This window comes from Lolium perenne, chromosome 1 (assembly GCF_019359855.2).
Source record: "Lolium perenne isolate Kyuss_39 chromosome 1, Kyuss_2.0, whole genome shotgun sequence".
Classification (NCBI taxonomy): domain Eukaryota; kingdom Viridiplantae; phylum Streptophyta; class Magnoliopsida; order Poales; family Poaceae; genus Lolium; species Lolium perenne.
The window spans coordinates 40,594,660-40,613,680 of record NC_067244.2 but is presented as its reverse complement, the minus strand read 5'-3'; the positions used below and the strand labels follow the sequence as shown (position 1 = coordinate 40,613,680).

Below are 19,021 nucleotides of genomic sequence, written 5' to 3'. Positions count from 1 at the left end.
GAGAATGATTTTCGGCTCAAATTGTCAAAGCTACCCCTTTTTGGAATGTGCTTAAGCCACCCAGTAATTCAATTCCTTACTTGCCATCGCATTTGGAAGAAAACCTCACACTGAAATCCATGAGTCATATCGGCTTAAATAAGAACAAAATTCGTGGTGTCATATTTGGTGTGAAATCCTATATAGGGCCCGTTTTGATAATTATTGGTCACAACATTTTTGTGACATATAAATATGCCCAGCTACATACTTACATCTTGGTCCCTACAGTAGCTACATTCTTAATTAATACTTAAGCCATGCTACAAATTCTCGAACAACAAGGTGTTGCACTGAAAACGCAATCACCTAACAAGGACGTGAGTACTAGTTGGACAAAGTACTTCGCATCTCACAGTTCCCCAGCATAAATATTTGCGGATCAATAGGACACAAATAAGCTCACACATTGCATGGAGTGATATAAAAAGAGGGGGATACGGTGAAAGTTAATCCACAATTCACTTATAAATATCCACACGGTAGGAAGATATTGATCATGCCAACAAAATATCAATACATGCAAAAAAGGGTTCATACAAAATTGGCATAGGAGGCATCATGAATTCAGCCATGGTGCAAGAGGCATGACATGGATCTTCAGTAAAGACAGCTAGATACAACATTTTGTGTAATGCTTGTCACATTGGGCATCACTGAGCTGCAGTGAACTCCGATGTATTTGACGGAGGCTATGGTTGTGTTAGGCTCGGGGAAGCCAATGGCTACACCAATCTTTTTGGACGAGAGAGTAGGATAGATGCATCGCCATGATGCAACCAAGGTAGTGCTGTTTGTCCGCCCAGCAGAGGGAGTGTTGCCATTTGTGTTTGGAAGAGCTTTTAAGGTGCATGGCTCTTGTTTCAGTGAAACATCGTCCTCATGAGGTGATTGTAATGCTTGTAAAAATCGAACTTCACCGATAACAATAACCAAGTTCGAATGTGTTATCCTAACTTAGTCTTAAAACTCTTTATATTGTGTTTTGCTGATAAGGTGTGAAAAAATCGGTAGACATAAACTCTACGTGTTTTTTTTCTTGTACAGCACAAGCACGAACCGGAAGGCTTCCTTTGGCTTAGCTCGGCCTACTGCGGGCCCTGCACGACCCGGCTCAGGCCCAGACGTCCGTTCCCTCGAACCCAGATCCGACCCAACCGGCCGGCCCGACCCGACCCGATCTGACGTATATTATCCCGACGCAGTATAGAAAAAAAACGAAGAAAAGGGAAACCTAGAAATTCCCCACCCGAAGCCCAACCCTCCCAGCCTCCCCGATCGATCGAAGCCGAAGGAGCTTCTCCCTCCCCCATCCATATCCTCTCTGACAACCCCGCGCAAAACATAAACACATCACATCCCCCAGTCGAGCAGTAAAGCCCCCGCACCGTTGCCGCGCTCCGATTTGAACCGCGGAGGGACCCTCGCCGCCCCGCCGCCTCGCCACCGCCGCGTCGCGCGGCCCGGAGCCGGAAACCCTAGCGATGGCGGCGTCCGTCGAGGCGGCCGCGGCCGCGCCTGCTGTTCCCCCGCCGCCCTTCGCCGCGGAGGAGGCCGACGGGGGCGACGCGGAGCAGGCCAGGACGCTCATCGGCGCGCTCAACCTGCTCTCGCGCAACCTCCCGCTGCCCCCCGCCGTGCTGCGCGCCGTCTCCTCCATCTACCGCGGCGGGGACGACGAGGAGGATGACGAGGAGGAGGAGGAGGAAGGGGGCGAGGAGGAGCCGGATGTGGTCGGCGACGGCGGGGAGCCCGCGTCCCGTGCGGGAGAGGTGCGTGTGGGCGCTTCTTCGGTCTGTGGGGCTTTTGGTTGGATGCTAGCGTAGTTCGAGTGGTTGGTGCTCCGATGCTGGAGTTCAATCTAGCCTATCAGGGGTTCGCTAGGTTTGGGGGATTCGCGGGATTTAGCTAGGGTTTCACAACAATCGATGGATCCTAGCGTAGCTCGTGCTGGGGATTGTGGGTTCGAGGACCTGTACCTCATCATGTTCATGCGCGCAACACAATTGGGAGCGTTACCTTGCACGGTTAGTTCTGGTAGAGATGCTCAGGCCGTGTGTTTTAGTAAAGTTTCTCTGGCTGGCATTCTAGTGTAGCTGGTGCTGGGGATTGTAGGTTCGACCTGGACCTCATGGTTACGCGTGCAGCACAATCGGGAGCGTTAGCTTGGGCGGATACTTCTGGTAGAGATGCTCATGCCGCGTGTTCTAGCAAGTTTCTCTGGCTGGTATGCTCCCAGTTCGCTTTGGTGAAGGCATGGTTAGGGCAATTGACCTGGGTATTCTGGGCTACAAGTCTAGCGCAACATACAGCTGGCTATGACTCGAGCGATATCTGATGATAGGGTATTATGTTCTTTTGTTTTGTTTGAGTGTGACGGTTTTCTCACGAGGCAGCGGAATCGGAAACACCTAGTCTAGGTTTGAAATATGCCAGTTCCTTGGGTTGGTTGTGCGTGCAGCACAATTGGGAGCGTTAGCTTGCGCGGGTAGTTCTGGTGGAGATGCTCATGCTGCATGTTCTAGTAAGTTGTTTCTCTGGCTCGGCCCATTTTTCTGATTCACGCTCTGTTGACGCCAAATCGGGCCGTCCAGGCCTATTGGCAACATGCTAGCCTAATTCAGCCGTAAAATGGGCCAATCAGGCATGTAGGGCCCAATTTTGTGAGGCCACTTGTCACCTTCGGTAACAACCACGTCTGGCATGGTTAGGACATATTGACCTGGGTATTCTGGGCTACAAGTATATCAACATACAGCTGGCTATGACTCGAGTGATATTTGATGATAGGGTATTATGTTCTTTTTTTTTTTGTTTGAGTGTGACGGTTTTCTGATGATGCGGTGGAATCAGAAACGCGTAGCTGAATTTAGAAAATCACAGTACTTATCTAGGAGTTCCACGTCTAGGCGGGATGATTTGTGTATATGCTCCGGGGCGAGCACGTCCGTGTGTTCTCTGTTGTCATGCCTGCGGTCTAGATTTGAAATATGCCAGTTCCTTGGGTTGTTTGGTTTGTTTTTGGCTGCGGAACTTCAGATTCATGGAACGGAGAATATCTACAATTTTTCTAATGTCAGTTCTTATAAGACTGGTGTAAGGAATGAGGGGTGCTTTGCCTGAGAGTTGGATGAAAATGTGAGATGAGTTGCTCGTCTTCCTTTTATGTGTCGATTAGTTTGCTTTTGTTATCGCTGTTAGTTATGTATTTGTCAAGTATAGTATGCAGTTACAGTGGTAATTGGGCTGTGGAATTTACTTCTCGCCCCACCTGCCCTGGTTTGCGAAAATATTCCTTGCGCAGCTCCTTGTAACACCAATCTCTCTTCTGTCAAAAAAGAGGCATGCTTCTCTTTGTCACTCTTCATTCACTATGTTCTATCTTTCGCCATTGCCTCCTCGTCATTATTTGACTGTCAAGAAAATTACCAGGAAAACAGGGCAACATAATTAAAAAAACCAAGGGAAGTACCAGAAGATCATGTAATGTTTGTAAGAAAATAAAAAAAAATGCATGATGATCCACAGAAGATGAAGAATCACTTTGCAACAAAATGTTCAAACAATTGCAAAAAATATAAATGATATGGAAATTTCACTACAGCTCACAATGTTTACTTTACTAAACTTTTTCCCGAGTTAAGGCTTTGCTAAAATTTGAAGTTTTTCTCCACGTGCGATCCATGATGTTTCCTCAATTGTTTGTCATTTTTCTTGTACTGCTCTGAAATTTCCGTTACTTGTTTTGTTATTCATGTGCCTTGGACCAGATGGTAATGGCAAAAAGCAAACTATACCATTGACAGAAAAGTTGTGCCTTTTGGATTGTTCAAGAGAGAATAGGAACGCAAGTAACGAGTCATTTTTTTCCTTTTAGGCTTAGTGCTTTTTTTTTGAATGGAGGTTCAGTGCCTGTTAATATTACTTCCGAGGCCTGTTTCTCTATATTTTGACTGCGAGTAAATGTTCTACCTTATAGGAAGCCACCTTGATTCAAGAGCTTGAAGATGCTATATTTGGGAACCAAACGATGCACATGTCATCCTCAAAATTGACCGCTGTGAAAGAAGAGCGCTTCAATACCTCCATCCAGCATCGGTTAGCTGAACTCGAAGGTCTTTTATCAAATCCTCCATTATCTTGTTACCTGATTGTTTCTCTTAGTTTCATTTGCTGCAGAAAGTCATATGTTGTAGTTTTTAGCTTCAGCACTTATCTATTTTTATCTTCCTTGTCTCATAGACGCTGGTTGGATTGGCTGGTCTTTCGAGTCGGCTAGTCCTGCCATGGTCCTATACCTTTTCTTTCTCGTCTGTTCTGGAGCTTTGCTAGTTTAGGTTTGCGGAAAAAATAGTAGGGTCTGCAATTCATAAGGGTTGAGAAGATGCAAACTCAGCGATGTTGTTATGTTTGGTTTTCTTACAATCTTCTATTCCCTCTGATCCAAATTAATTTACTTAAGTTTGTCTAGACGTGTTTGTTGGCTAGATACATCTATATCTAGACAAAATTGAGTCAGTTAATATGAATCGGAGGGAGTATTTCCATTTCCATGTTCACACTCTATATTGCATGTATTGCTTGCACAAATAGGATGTTATCCATTTTTTGGCAGCTGCTTTTGAGAGCTTTTTTGTTCCCCAGATTTACTAAAAGTTATGTAGTTTTTTTATCGGTTATGTACACCATTGACAATATCGTTTCTTGTTATGTGCCAGGGCTACCATCTACTCGGGGTGAAGATTTGCAAATGAAGTGTTTGCTTGAACTGTACGGGCTAAAGGTAATGTGATGTCTACTGGAACCAGTGATTAATTTCAGGCATTGCTTTGTTCTGCTATATATGATTACACTTTCCAGTTTCCACTCCTTTGTTATATTTTCCCTGTTTCTCTGACCATCTTAATTCTGCAGATGATGGTTGTAAACTGATAAATGTTATAAGCTGGAATTTGTTGGTTGCATATCATAGCATTGCCCCATTACTTTGCCAAACAACTTTAAAACATTATTTGACATGTTCAGTTGAAAGCTCCAACTAGCCAAGCCATGTTGGCAATGCTAAAAGTTGCCAAAATATAGCGAATGGTTTACTACCAATTACCAGGCCCACATGTTGGTAATGCCAAAATTTGGAAAAATATAATGGATACCAATTTGTTTATAAGTAAACCAACTGGAAGCCAATTTTGTTGGCATGCCAATATATCGGCAAGGCACTAATTGACTGCGAACTGGGCATGCCTTATGTATTCATAGTTTAGACCTATGCATACATCTAACTTTTACAAATTAGTTTTATGTTTGATGTGGTGAACTGGTGATACACTTGATAATTAACAGTGCAGAGAGAATCTTTACAAGTCCGTTTTAGTGGAAACAGGTGTATAATAGTGACAAGTGTAAATATGTATTCATGCTTCTGAACGACACATTCGATGGATACTTCATCACTGTGGCACACTGATAGTTGTTTTCATTCTAATATATTATGCTCCAAGACAGAGACAAGCAATCATTGATGCAACCTTTTAATGTAAATACCCTCGTTGCTATACAAAGCAATCAAATAGTCGAGTATATTAGTAAGGGGGCATCTATAACTTCTTAGGAACGACTAGTGTAAGATGGCAAGTTGGAGGATTATCCTTCCTTTTGCATTATAACACACAATTCTGATCTCGAAAATATCACATATGAATTGAAGCTTAATGATTGTTTAGCATTTATAGGTATATATTTAGAAGTATAATAGTGGCAGTGAGTTACCTTTTTATGTTTGCTGATTAGCTGTATACTTATGCAGTTACTGGACTTTCAGAAGAAAGTACGGTCTGATATTAACTCTGAATATTGGCTACACAAAAAGTGTGCGTACCCTGACAAACAATTGTTTGACTGGGGGATGATGCGGATAAGATATCCTTGTGCCATGTATGGAACAGGGGATGGTTTTTCAATGGATACTGAAGATATGCACCGCAAAAAGAGATTCACGGAGGTTTTGTACTAAATAGCTTTTGATAATCAGTTTTGATAATTTCTATACATCTGGACTAATGATTGCCGTTTTTGGTATTTCTCAACTTCAGAGGATCTCAAAACTGGAGGAGGAGGAAAAGAACCAGGCTGAGAACAGGAAGAGGAAATTTTTTACAGAAATTCTCAATGCTGCTAGGGAATACCAGTTGCAGTCATCAGCTACTTACAAACGAAGAAAGCAACGGAATGATGGAGTTGTGGTATGGTTTGATATGTTTTCTTATTTCCAAATTAGCAAACTCGATAGGCACCACCTAATTTTGTGTCTCCCGTGGGAGCATTAACTCACCATATATTGGATTTGTTTCCAATAATAGGTTTGACTGGACGCTTCTCTTGTATGTTGTGACATCGAATTGAAACATATCTTCTTTGCCAATAGGATAGCCTTCGATTGTTTTTCCTGGTATATGTGTGCAAAGCATCAACATTTTGACATTACAATTTTGTTGTTGTTATTTTGTTGTTTTCTCCAATACTTGACGATATGTCTACATCACCATGTGATGAGTGCTTAGCCTCCCATATGACTAATGCATTTTTGGCAAAGCTCTAAAATTTGTTTACATTTGTATCTGTTGGCTTATCTGAAATGGTCTTGCTTTGCAAGATTACTCCGTATGTCTGAATAATACTTTTGATATGTTCTATATGGATGATGAAATATATTGTCCATGCTCTAATGCCCAAGAGAGATCATATTTTGTGTGTTCCTTTCGTTGAGACTGAAGTGTCGAGAGTTGAAGTTGCTGAAGGGCGCTTGTCGAGTTTCCATCGAGTCACTTAGGAGTTAGTAGGGTAGAGCTACCTAGCACTTTCAGAACGATCTCATGAGGTTAGGGGTTTCTCAGCTCACATGGTTATGGTAGCGCCTTAAGAGAAGATGTTTGCCTTCCTCTCAGCTACCTGTTAAGTTGTTAGAACATCAATGCATTTTTTAATGTACTACATTTCCTATGTTAGACTGCATTTATTCCCATCTATACTCCTTTTTTTTTCCAGTTTAAGTGTATGTGAGCCTTTTTTACTTGCTAAATGTAGGCATGGCATCTTCGGGCACGCCAACGTATCACTCGGCTTGAGAAAAATAGGTTGCAAGTTTTGAAAGCAGGTGATCAGGAAGCGTATTTGCGGATGGTTGAGGAGAGCAAGAATGAACGCCTGACAATGCTCCTTGATAAGACAAATGAGCTGCTCGAAGGAATTGGAAAAGCTGTACAACGACAAAAAGATGCCGAGCATGTTAGTCGGCCTGAAGTGTCAAAAGACTCAGAATCTGATGAATCCCCTGAAGATTCTCCTTCAGACGATGATGAAGATACTAATGTTTCTGCAAATAATAGTAAATTTAATGCTGGCCGCAGGCTTGATTCTACTGTCCATTCCATTGAAGAGAAGGTAGACCAAAGCTTCACTTTTAGCCACATGGATTTTACTAATTTGTTGCTTGAGAAATTGGGTCTGCTTGGTTCCACATTCTTAATTGTTTTCCACATTAGACAACTAGTGTCATGGCGCTTGGAAGCAAGGAGATTAAAGTTGGATGGTACTCCATCCCTATATATGTGGCGCATACGTTTGACCATATATTTTTAACCAAAACACTAGAAATTTTATGTCACCAAAATTATACCATTGAGTTTGTATTCGAACAAACTTTTCATCATCATCATCATCAAAGCGTTTTTCCCAAGCAAGTTGGGGTAGACTAGACCAATTGCTGATCAGAAAAAACGGAAGCCAAAAAAGGAGAGTAAACTAAGATTCCGTCACATCAATTGCTGATCTCCATGTAGTCCTATCAAGAGCCATGACTTTAGGTACATTCCAATCCTCAAGTCTCTTTTTACCGCCTCCGCCCAAGTCAACTTTGGTCGTCCTCTACCCCTTCTAGTCTCCTCCATACTCCTTAGAATTCCACTCGAGCTTCTGGAGGCCTCCACTGGATATGCCCAAACCACCTTAGTCGGTGTTGGACTAGCTTCTCGTCGATCGGTGCCACCCCAAACCTATCGCGAATTACCTTGTTCCTAATCTGGTCCTTTCTTGTATGGCCGCACATCCGTCGTAGCATGCGCATCTCCGTGACACTCATTTGTTGGATGTGTTGTCTTGTAGTTGGCCAACATTCTGCCCCATATAGCATCGCTGGTCTGACTGCCTTCCTATAGAACTTATCTTTTAACTCTTGTGGGACCTTCTTGTCACATAGGATACCAGATGCTTGTCGCCACTTCATCCACCCTACCTTGATCCTGTGGCAAACATCCTCGTTGATATCACCACTGCTTTGCAACATTGATCCCAAGTATCGGAAGGTGTCCCTCTTAGGCACTATCTGTCCTTCTAATCTGACATCTCCGTCAAATTCGAACGAACTTTTCAATAGTATAATTTTTTATAACATGACACATAATATTGGTTAAATTAGTGGTCAAAGTTTGAGCACGAAAAACTAAGGCACCACTTCCTATGGGACGGAGGGAGTATAACTCTGCCTCCCCTACTGCATTTCCTTAAGAAAAAACTTTGTAACTGCACTTGTGTTGATGGTTTAATTGTATGGAACACAGTGGGGGGAAAGCACTACTGTTACTGGACATGCTGATTTAAGTAAATTCTACATGAGTTCTTGATTCTGTAGCATCAAGTGCCTATAACTAGTGCCCTATTAACTGATAGTGCCACTTCACATTTGGTTTTAATTTTACTTCTGACAAACTGCTCAAGGGGCAGGGCAGAAATGTAATATTCCTGTGTTACTTGCTTCACTATTCGGTGTCTTGTTAATTTAATTTATCATTTTGTTCTGACAAATTTTTGGTACAATATGCAATGCTCTGCGCTTCTGGGCTAAATAACGTTTCTTTGTGCTCTATTCAATTTACAGGTAACAGAACAACCATCAGCTCTTGTAGGTGGGGAACTAAGACCATATCAATTAGAGGGCCTCCAATGGATGCTTTCCTTATTCAACAACAATTTGAATGGTATACTGGCTGATGAAATGGGTTTGGGGAAAACAATTCAAACCATATCTTTGATCGCTTATTTATTGGAAAAGAAGGATGTCTCAGGACCACACTTAATAGTAGCTCCGAAAGCAGTACTGCCAAATTGGTCTAATGAATTCAAAACATGGGCTCCCAGGTACTGTTTCCCTCAAATTTGCATGATCAAAATTTCTGTGCTCATTTTCTGTCCCTACTATGAATTGAGGTAACCTAAATCCAACATGTCCTTGGTTTGCAGTATTGATACAATTCTGTATGATGGTCGTCCAGACGAGAGGAAAGCTCTAAGGGAGGCAAATTTTGGTGGACAATTTAGCGTCTTGCTCACACACTATGACTTGATACTGAAAGATAAGAAGTTTCTGAAGAAGGTTTACTGGCATTATTTGATAGTTGATGAAGGGCATCGTTTGAAAAACCATGAATGTGCTCTTGCTCGCACGCTAGTTTCTGGGTACACACTTTGCTCATGAATTACTTTTTTCTTTACTCTGGTGATGTTTCTGGTATATACTCGCTGAAAACTCCGGAGGATGGCTCTGTGAGCCAATAATTCCTTAGTAACCCATTGTCATATAAAAATTCTTGTGTATAGCCGTATAGCTATGGCAGGAAGAAGACCTATTCTAGCCCAGGAGAAAGATTAATTTGAGTTTAGGAGAGTAATTGTTCCAAAGAGTCCCATGATAGAACTAACAATAGACATAAAACTTTTCAGCCTGTCCTATAAAAAGGCAGGGCCTGTGCCCTGCTAATCCTCCAGTCGACCAACTGCTAATCCTTATCTTGGCCATTGGGCCTTAAGCACCTTATCTTGGCTGGTATTACATTTTTCATCATAGAATAAATTGGAGCGCTTCTGTATGTTCGCCAACATTTATCCGAAATATAATGACAACTGAAAATCTGATGTTCTGCAGTATTTGACTACTATTTGTTCTATCAGACTAATCATTCTATAGGCTGTTTTTTGTTATCTTCATGTTTATTGTGTACTTGGAACAAAATACCCAAGGACATTTCCCTTTATCAAGAAAGAGGGAAATTTAAACTTAATAGGACATGAAACTCATGAATTGAGGTTCGTAAGATCTTACTCCTGAGTTAGTTCAGTTGCACACTTCAAAAATTTCTCACAAAATCATGGTACTATAACATGGTATTTCATGTAAGCGTCAGGATATAATAGAACATGTCTTTTCTGCATAATACTCATGTAATCAACATGTTTCGGTACCTTGATCATACATGCATATCATAGTTTCCCAAAGTTCCATCTTCACAGTTTGTGGTATTTGGTCAGTGTCTGGGCTAGCAGGACACAAACAGCTAACAGTACGAGGGAATTATGAGTGAGTTTCCTAGGAATTATGAATTTCAAAATTGTACTAGTGCATGCATATTCTTTGTCCACAAGCTTTTATCCTTTCATTTTGGGTAAAAGAATGTAAAAGTCTAAAAAACAACATTGAAAAGAGGATAACTGACACCATTAACTGTATAAAGAAGCTTGATGCTTCTGGCCATCCATTTGGATTTTTTGTCCCTCAAACCTGCAGCTAATTTTATTCCCACTCCTTAACATACTGACTACTGTAGTACTGTAACAGATGCCATGATTATTTGTGTCAACTATCAAGAGCAAAGGTCAAGTGATAGTTGTTAAATCAGTTAGCATGTTCTGATTTACAGCATAAAAATAATAATTCAGTTTGGTGCAATTCGCCTTGAATTTTCATTGTTTTGTAAGAATGAAGTTTGTTTTTGAGAATGTAATTCATATGATCATGACACCTACCCCATTATATTTCATTATCTGTTTGATACGTTGGTGCTTGCCTAGTCTCATTTTGCGATTCTTGTAGAAGTCTCATTTTTTCCCTCATCCTTCTAGTGATTCCCCTTGACCTTCTTTTCATCCTTAATGACTGAAACTTTGTCTTGATCGTTTGATAATCTGATGTATAAATTGCTGATACTTTATTGTAGATATCAGATCCGGCGCAGACTACTTTTGACTGGCACTCCAATCCAAAATAGCTTACAAGAGCTGTGGTCGTTGCTTAACTTCATTCTGCCTAATATTTTTAATTCATCTGGAAATTTTGAAGAATGGTTTAATGCACCATTTGCATGCGATGTTAGCCTGAATGACGAGGAACAGCTACTAATCATACATCGTTTGCATCAAGTAAGTAATGGTGCTTCAGTCCAACTCAGTAATTCAGTGAATTTAACTGTACCTCCTGGCATCCACAGCTTTGGGGCTGAATCAAACCAACTGTTGACAGCACACAAAGCAGGAGACACATGGAATGCGCACTATTTTTGATATTTGAGAATTTTTGTTTTTATTCATTGCACTCTTGTTTTCCACCCAGGTTCTACGTCCATTTTTGCTCAGGAGGAAGAAAGCCGAAGTTGAAAAATATCTCCCTTCGAAAACACAGGTAATACTGAAGTGTGACTTTTCTGCGTGGCAAAAGGCATACTACGAACAAGTCACAAGCGATGGAAGGGTTGCCCTAGGATCTGGTAAGTTGTACTACCAATCCCTTGTAAAGTACTTCTGACTTAAAAGATTTGTGTGTTTGACCGATCCTTGGAGAATGAAATAGTGCATTAATTACGAACTTCTGCTGTAAGGTGAAAGCAAACCTGGTTCTGTTTTGTCTTGGTTGTATATTTAAGTACGTGGCCTTGTCCTTGTATCTGGGCTTTGCATTTTCAAGAAAAACACTACTCCCTCCGTTCAAAAGTGTCTTAACTTTTTCGGATGTATCAACTAAGATGTGTATGTATCTAGACAAAACTGAGACACTTATTTTTGGACGGAGGTAGTAGTAAATCACCAGGGGAAGGACCCCCTCCCCCCTACCGCAAGACATTGCATTATTGCAATCCTTCTGTTTTTCTTGAAAAAACCACACATTTATTGTTTATATTGTTTATGTGCAGGGTTCAAATCAAAGGCTCTGCTAAACCTATCAATGCAGCTCAGGAAATGTTGCAATCACCCTTACTTATTCGTAGAGCAGTATAACATGTATCAGCGGGAGGAAATTGTTAGAGCGTCAGGGAAGTTTGAATTGCTGGATCGGCTACTTCCAAAACTGCATAGAGCTGGTCACAGGGTTCTGCTTTTCTCTCAGATGACAAAATTGCTTAACATCTTAGAAGTATATATGCAAATGTACAATTTCAAGTACATGAGGCTTGATGGATCTACGAAAACTGAAGAACGAGGCAAATTATTGGCTGATTTTAATAAGAAGGACTCAGAATACTTCATTTTTCTTCTAAGCACACGAGCTGGAGGCCTTGGATTGAACCTGCAGACTGCAGACACTGTTATTATTTTTGATAGTGATTGGAATCCTCAGATGGACCAGCAGGCTGAAGACCGTGCTCATCGTATAGGACAGAAAAATGAAGTGCGTGTATTTGTTCTTGTCAGTGTTGGATCAATTGAAGAAGAGATTTTGGACCGTGCAAAACAGAAGATGGGTATTGATGCAAAAGTTATCCAGGCAGGGTTGTTCAACAATACTTCTACAGGTTTGTATGCCATTGCTGGCTGTGCTTTTCCTGTTGGTCATGTAGTTTTTCTTTTCTTTTCTGTAGATGTATTTTGAGCTCACAGATATGTTGTATTAACCTTGTGCAGCACAGGACAGGCGTGTGTTGCTACAGGAGATCTTGAAGAGAGGGACTAGTACACTTGGAACTGACATCCCTAGTGAGCGCGAGATAAATCGTTTGGCTGCTAGAACTGAGGAGGAGTTCTGGCTGTTTGAGAAGATGGATGAAGAGAGGCGGCAACGTGAAAACTATAAATCCAGGCTCATGCAGGGAAATGAGGTTCCGGACTGGGTTTTTGCTGATACCGAAACCTTAGCTGAGAAGCGCCTTAAAGAGGAAGCCAAAAATCCTGTGATACTCACAAAAAGACGTAGGAAGGAGGTTGTCTATTCGGACTCCTTTGTTGATCAGTGGATGAAGCCTGAGGATGGAAACGAAGACATTCCAAAGCTGACTCCAAGAGCAAAACGGAGTGTTTATATGTCTGACATCCAAGAAGTTGATATACATGACAGGAGAAAAAGGCTCAAATTTGTGGAGGACAGTGCCGTTGGTGCAAGCAACCCGACCTGGACACCAGAGAAAGGAAGAGTTTCTTCCTACAGCAAGGACGAGAATGAAGATGACGATGAAGACGATGTGAACACCAGCGGTTTCCAGCAGGGAAACAGCTTCACATGGAATACCCTCAGGAGGAAGAGGTCAAGCCATTCGACCAATTTACAGTCAGACCTGAAAGGGCGCCCGCCATTCTAAAGCCATCTCAATGGGAGTGCTGTTTAGATGCATATTTATCTGAAGCCTCATTAGCAGGAAGAAGCTCTCCTGTAGAGAAATTAATATGGTTTCGATTTAGAAGTGCATTTAAAGCTCATCAACTTTAGAGTTAGCCGTACATTGTATGGATAGCCGTACTCCATCAGATATCGTAGTCAATGTTCCGTGACTTATGCGATGTTTTCTGCTATGAAACTTGAGATGTTAGTTGTTTCACCAGGGTAGCTGTATGCTTGTCGTTAGCCTTCCTACGTTGGATCAGGCCTAGCATTTGTGTTGATCAGGTGGTGTAAATCCGTACAGGTGGTTTTATGCTCGTGTTTAGCTACATCTTACCAACGAAAAGAGTAGGAAAACATGCCCGTTCAATGGGAGAGAAAAAGAAATGCCACATGGCCGCCATCAATGGTCTGGATCTTGGTGAGCCGCCACCGCTGCTAGACGATGGGACCTGTCGGGAGTTGGACGGCGTGACACACGCCTGGACCAATCTTGGACTGTGGGAATCAAATTATAATCACAATGAGAAAATGATCCAAGATGTAAATAGAATGACGAACCCTCCAACCTACGTGTAAGGAAATGATGAACTCGGTTGCCGCGTGCAGGTTCTATCGTCTAATGGGCTTCATAATATCCCCATTTCAAATTCGAAAAGGTTAGCTAGCCATGCGAGGAAACTAACATAGCTGTGTGCACTATGTCAATGCGTCCATCCATTTGTTCTTTGTCTCGAAATTGCAATTTAAATATTGAAATTATCAGCATTCACTGAGATTAGCACATAAGTAATGAGATTTTGCATTTCAATGCAATCAGTTGGTGATAAGTTTGGCGATAGAAAAACCTTTGTTATTTCAGCTTAACTAGAGGAATTAAAACCTTCATTGCAAGCAATGAAATGTTGCTTTTATCATCTAAGCATAATGCTAGGCTCAGGATACAATCGAATCAACAATGCACTCTTAAGAGAAAACTTGAATTATCACTGTTTTCTAGAAGTTCAGTTAAAAGAAATTCACAAACTACTATCAAGTTCACATGATTACATTTGATTATTCGCTATTAATAATCGATAAAATCTTGACAACATTCCCAAAGATTTGACTACACTGTGTAGCAGCCAAGATCATCGTGTCCAGTTTCAGAATGTTGTCCAACAGAGCAGCTACTTGTCAACTTGCTCCTCGCCTCCTCCTACTTTACTTCGTTCGCAGGTAGTGCAAAGCGATTGAACAAGTCTCAGAAAGCAATACTTTTCTGTAATTTTCTTCAGAAGGGCAGGGTTAGCGCGACGTAGTTTCTGAATTAGGACATTATTTCTCTCTTTAATAATATTTATGGTGTGTTCAAAATTATGAAAGTCTTGCCTACTGACCAGCAATGTTTCATATTGATATGTTGTGCAATTTGAAAATAAAATAAAAGACAATGAATTTTATACTTACAAATATTTTCCATCTTTTGCTATTTCGCAACAGCCACATACGCTTAGATTTTTCTTGATTCTTTTTTTTTTATCATACACTGTCTTGTGAAGTTTCATATATTCATTTCACAGTTAGGCCTTGTTTGGCGAAGGGTTTTTACTGCCCCTAGAGCATTGTGGATGTAAGGGAATTTGATGAATCCCTCCCCCTCACACAATCCCATATTTTCCCTCCTCAATCCAACTTAGATGAAATAACAGTTCTACACTTAATGATCTAAATTTTACGATATGATGGTGCAAATAATAGTACTATACTTAATAATCCAATTTTTACACTGATCCATGGCCGTAAATCACACAAAAAAAATATATATCAAAAGTGCAAATGTGGATCTACCACCAGAATTTTCTCCTTGCAACATACGATAAAGTTCTTGATTGAACCACCACACCCCTGAACTGGAAAAGTCTAAGATGTTCTCACGCAACTCTATTACCGAATTAGCTGAATTTAGAATATGTCAATACTGTTCTAATTATAAATGGCTCTCTAGTTGACCCACTCAACTTGTGATGTGATCTTGATGTCAAACACGATAAAGAGGTCTTTGGCTGACAATTGATCAACTCATGATAAGTAACATTAGAGTTTTTCCTTTTTTTTTCTATAGCGGTAGCTTATTGACTCAAACGTCGCATATGGGTGATACAATCACACATGATTTGGCACCGGGACTTCTCATATCAAAGATGCACACAACCCACCATGCTCCAATATCTGAAGAAGAAAGAAGCTGACAAAGTTCAATGAAAATAAAGGTTGCCTAAGTGTGCTGGAGGATGGTCCGAAGACTAAATGAGGACCATCCATATGAGGAAAACACCTCCTTGGTTGGTCACTCCATCTGTGTACTGGCGATTGCAAAGACATCATTGTGTTATGGACACTAAAGCAAATATCACATACGGAGCCATGTGTACGCAACCTAGACCGGAAAAGAAACCTCTTTTTCTCTATATACCAAATACGTGAACTTCTTACTAACTAGAAGGATACCCCGCCAATGCCACCAGTGGAGGGTTCAAGAAGGTTTATCTGTAGCTATATGGCGTCTCTTTCTAATATTTCAAAATCCACATCAGAGGAGGTGCTGAAGGGGAAGAAGCCGATCGGTTACCTGACTTCTGTGCCAGATGAAAGCCCAGTAGAGGTCACGGTGAACCTTTGGGTGCGACCTCCTGAAGGAGAAATGAAGTTGAATGTAGATGGCTCGTTCATGGCGTCGGATGGCAAGGCAGGAGCTGGTATGTGTAGAAAGGTTATGGGAGATTGCACAGCACCAATAGGGCCGGCTGCTCATATATATATAGGCGGACACATGTACAATTACAGGTACAACCCTGAGAAAACACGGGGACCTATATCTATACAATATGTTACTCAACACCCCCCCGCAGTCGAAGGGTCGGCACCGACAATACGCATCGGAGCGAAACTCAGGAAAAGTCGTGGATGGCAATCCCTTCGTCATGATATCGGCAAATTGCTGAGACGTCGGTACGTGAAGAACTCGAACGCGACCGAGGGCAACTTGCTCACGAACAAAGTGGATATCCAACTCGATGTGCTTGGTGCGCCGATGATGAACTGGGTTGGCGGAGAGGTAGACAGCCGACACGTTGTCGCAGAAGACCACCGTAGCCTTGTCAACAGGACAAGATAGCTCGGACAGAAGCTGACGGAGCCATGTGCACTCAGCCACAGCGTTGGCCACGGCGCGGTACTCGGCCTCGGATCGAGCGGGACACAAGGCTGCCTCTTGGAGGACCAAGAGACAAGCGACGAGCCGAGGTAGACACAGTAGCCGCTGGTGGAACGGCGCGTATCCGGGCAACCCGCCCAGTCCGCGTCAGAGTAGGCGACAAGGTCAGTCGACGTCGAGGGCGAAGCATGCAATGTCAAGCCGTAGCCCATGGTACCGCAGACGTAGCGGAGAATCCGCTTCACTGCAGCCCAATGAACATCCCGAGGAGCATGCATATGCAAGCACACCTGCTGCACGGCGTACTGGAGCTCCGGTCGCGTCAGTGTCAAGTACTGAAGGGCACCGACGATGGAGCGATAGAACGGCGCGTCGGACGCCGGCGACCCATCACTGGCGGAAAGCTTGGCCTTCGTATCGACAGGAGTAGGCGCAGGGTTGCAGTTAAGCATCCCAGCACGCTCGAGGAGCTCGTGAGCATACTTCCGCTGATGGAGGAAGAACCCGTCCGCACGGCGGACAACCTCGATGCCGAGGAAGTAGTGAAGCGGGCCGAGATCCTTCAACGCGAACTCAGCGCGAAGGCGGTCGGTGAGCTGTCGAAGAAGAGCAGCGGTGGAGGCTGTCAGAATGATGTCGTCGACGTACAGCAGCAGGTATGCCATGTCGTTGCCGGTCCGGTAGACAAACAGGGACGCATCGGAACGCGTGGAGCGGAAGCCCAACTGATGCAGGAAGCCGGCGATGCGCTGGTACCAGGCGCGGGGCGCCTGCTTCAGTCCATACAGAGACCGAGAGAGCAAGCACACGTCATCGGGGCGCTCGGGGTCGACGAAGCCGGTGGGTTGCTGACAGTACACCTGTTCCTGCAGATGGCCATGAAGGAAGGCGTTGGAGACGTCCATCTGATGCACGGGCCACGCACGAGACGCGGCGAGGTGCAGCACCGTGCGGATCGTGCCCGGTTTGACAACCGGGGCAAACGTGTCCGTGAAGTCGACACCAGCGCGCTGCCGAAAGCCGCGCACCACCCAGCGCGCCTTGTAGCGCTCGAGAGTACCGTCGGATCCGAGCTTGTGCTTGAAGACCCATTTGCCGGAGATGACATTGGCGCGAGGGTGCCGGGGAACGAGCTCCCAGGTCCTATTGCGCTGAAGCGCGTCATACTCCTCCTGCATGGCGGCGCGCCAATGCGGGTCGCGCAAGGCAGCGCGAGCCGAGGTGGGCACCGGCGAAGGAGCGGTCGCCGAGCCGGCGGGAGAGCCGGTCTGACCGGCCGGGTGACCGGACTGGCCGGGCGACGGGCCGGTCTGACCGGACGCTTGGCCGGGTCGGCCGGGTGGAGGGGACGCCGCCGTCGTGCGGCAATAGGCTGTTGCCGCTGCCCAAGGCCGACGCAGAGACGGAGAAGCCGCGCAGACATACCGGTCGGCGGGGTAGCGTGTAGACGGCCGCCGCACGCCGCGCGGGCGCGGGTGAGCATGGGCTCGGGAACCGCAGCCGATCGGTGGCGAGGGCGCCGCAGCGACGGGGGCGCCGCGGGCGAGGGCGCCGCGGGCGAGGGCGCCGCGGGCGACGGGGGCGCCGCGGGCGAGGGCGCCGCAGGCGACGGGGCGCCGCGGGCGAGGGCGCCGCAGCGGCGACGGGCGCCGCGGCGAGGCGCCGTGGCGAGGGCGCCGCAGCGACGGGGCGCCGCGGGCGAGGGCGCCGCGGGCGACGCCGGCGACGGGGCGCCGCGGGCGAGGGCGCCGCAGGGCGACGGGGCGCCCGCGGCGAGGGCGCCGCGGGCGACGCCGGCGACGGGGCGCCGCGGGTGGCGCGGACGCCGAGGGACCAGGGCGGGGCCGGCGCCGGGGGCCACCGCGGTCGGTCGTCGGCGCGCGGCCGCAGGAGGGCCAGCGGGCGCCGGGAGCGTCGTCGGAGGTGTCGCCATGAGTCCCTGCTGAAACGGAAAAACCAACTCGTCAAAGTACACGTGCCGGGAAGTGATGACACGATGAGAGACCGGGTCGTAACAGCGGTAACCCTTGGTGTTGGCGGGGTAGCCGAGAAACACACAAGGGAGGGAGCGCGGCGCAAGCTTATGCGCGGCGGTGGCCGCAGTGTTGGGAAAACACCGGCAGCCGAAGATGCGGAGGTCATCATAGGTGGGCGGCGCACCGAAAAGGAGATGATGCGGCGTGTAGGACCAACGCACACGACACGGGCGGATGTTGACGAGGAGAGTCGCCGTGGCAAGAGCATCCGGCCAGAATCGCGGGGGCATGGAGGCATGGAACAGAAGGGTGCGGACGCAGTCGTTGAGGGTACGAAGCATCCGTTCGGCACGGCCATTCTGGGAAGAAGTGTATGGACACGTAAGGCGGAAGATG

The 19,021-nt window shown here is 45.0% G+C and overlaps 1 protein-coding gene across 1 annotated transcript; it reads left to right on the top strand.

The window, feature by feature from the left end:
• The first annotated feature begins 1,306 nt into the window (after positions 1-1,306).
• On the top strand, positions 1,307-13,673 carry LOC127347458 (probable ATP-dependent DNA helicase CHR719). Its single transcript, XM_051373643.2, has 12 exons — positions 1,307-1,811; positions 4,019-4,154; positions 4,758-4,822; positions 5,846-6,040; positions 6,132-6,281; positions 7,123-7,479; positions 8,972-9,231; positions 9,334-9,549; positions 11,085-11,286; positions 11,477-11,630; positions 12,054-12,653; positions 12,763-13,673. Exons 1-12 carry the CDS (start codon positions 1,524-1,526, stop codon positions 13,431-13,433), a joined length of 3,294 nt encoding a protein of 1,097 aa, XP_051229603.1. The 5' UTR covers positions 1,307-1,523; the 3' UTR covers positions 13,434-13,673.
• Positions 13,674-19,021: the final 5,348 nt, after the last annotated feature.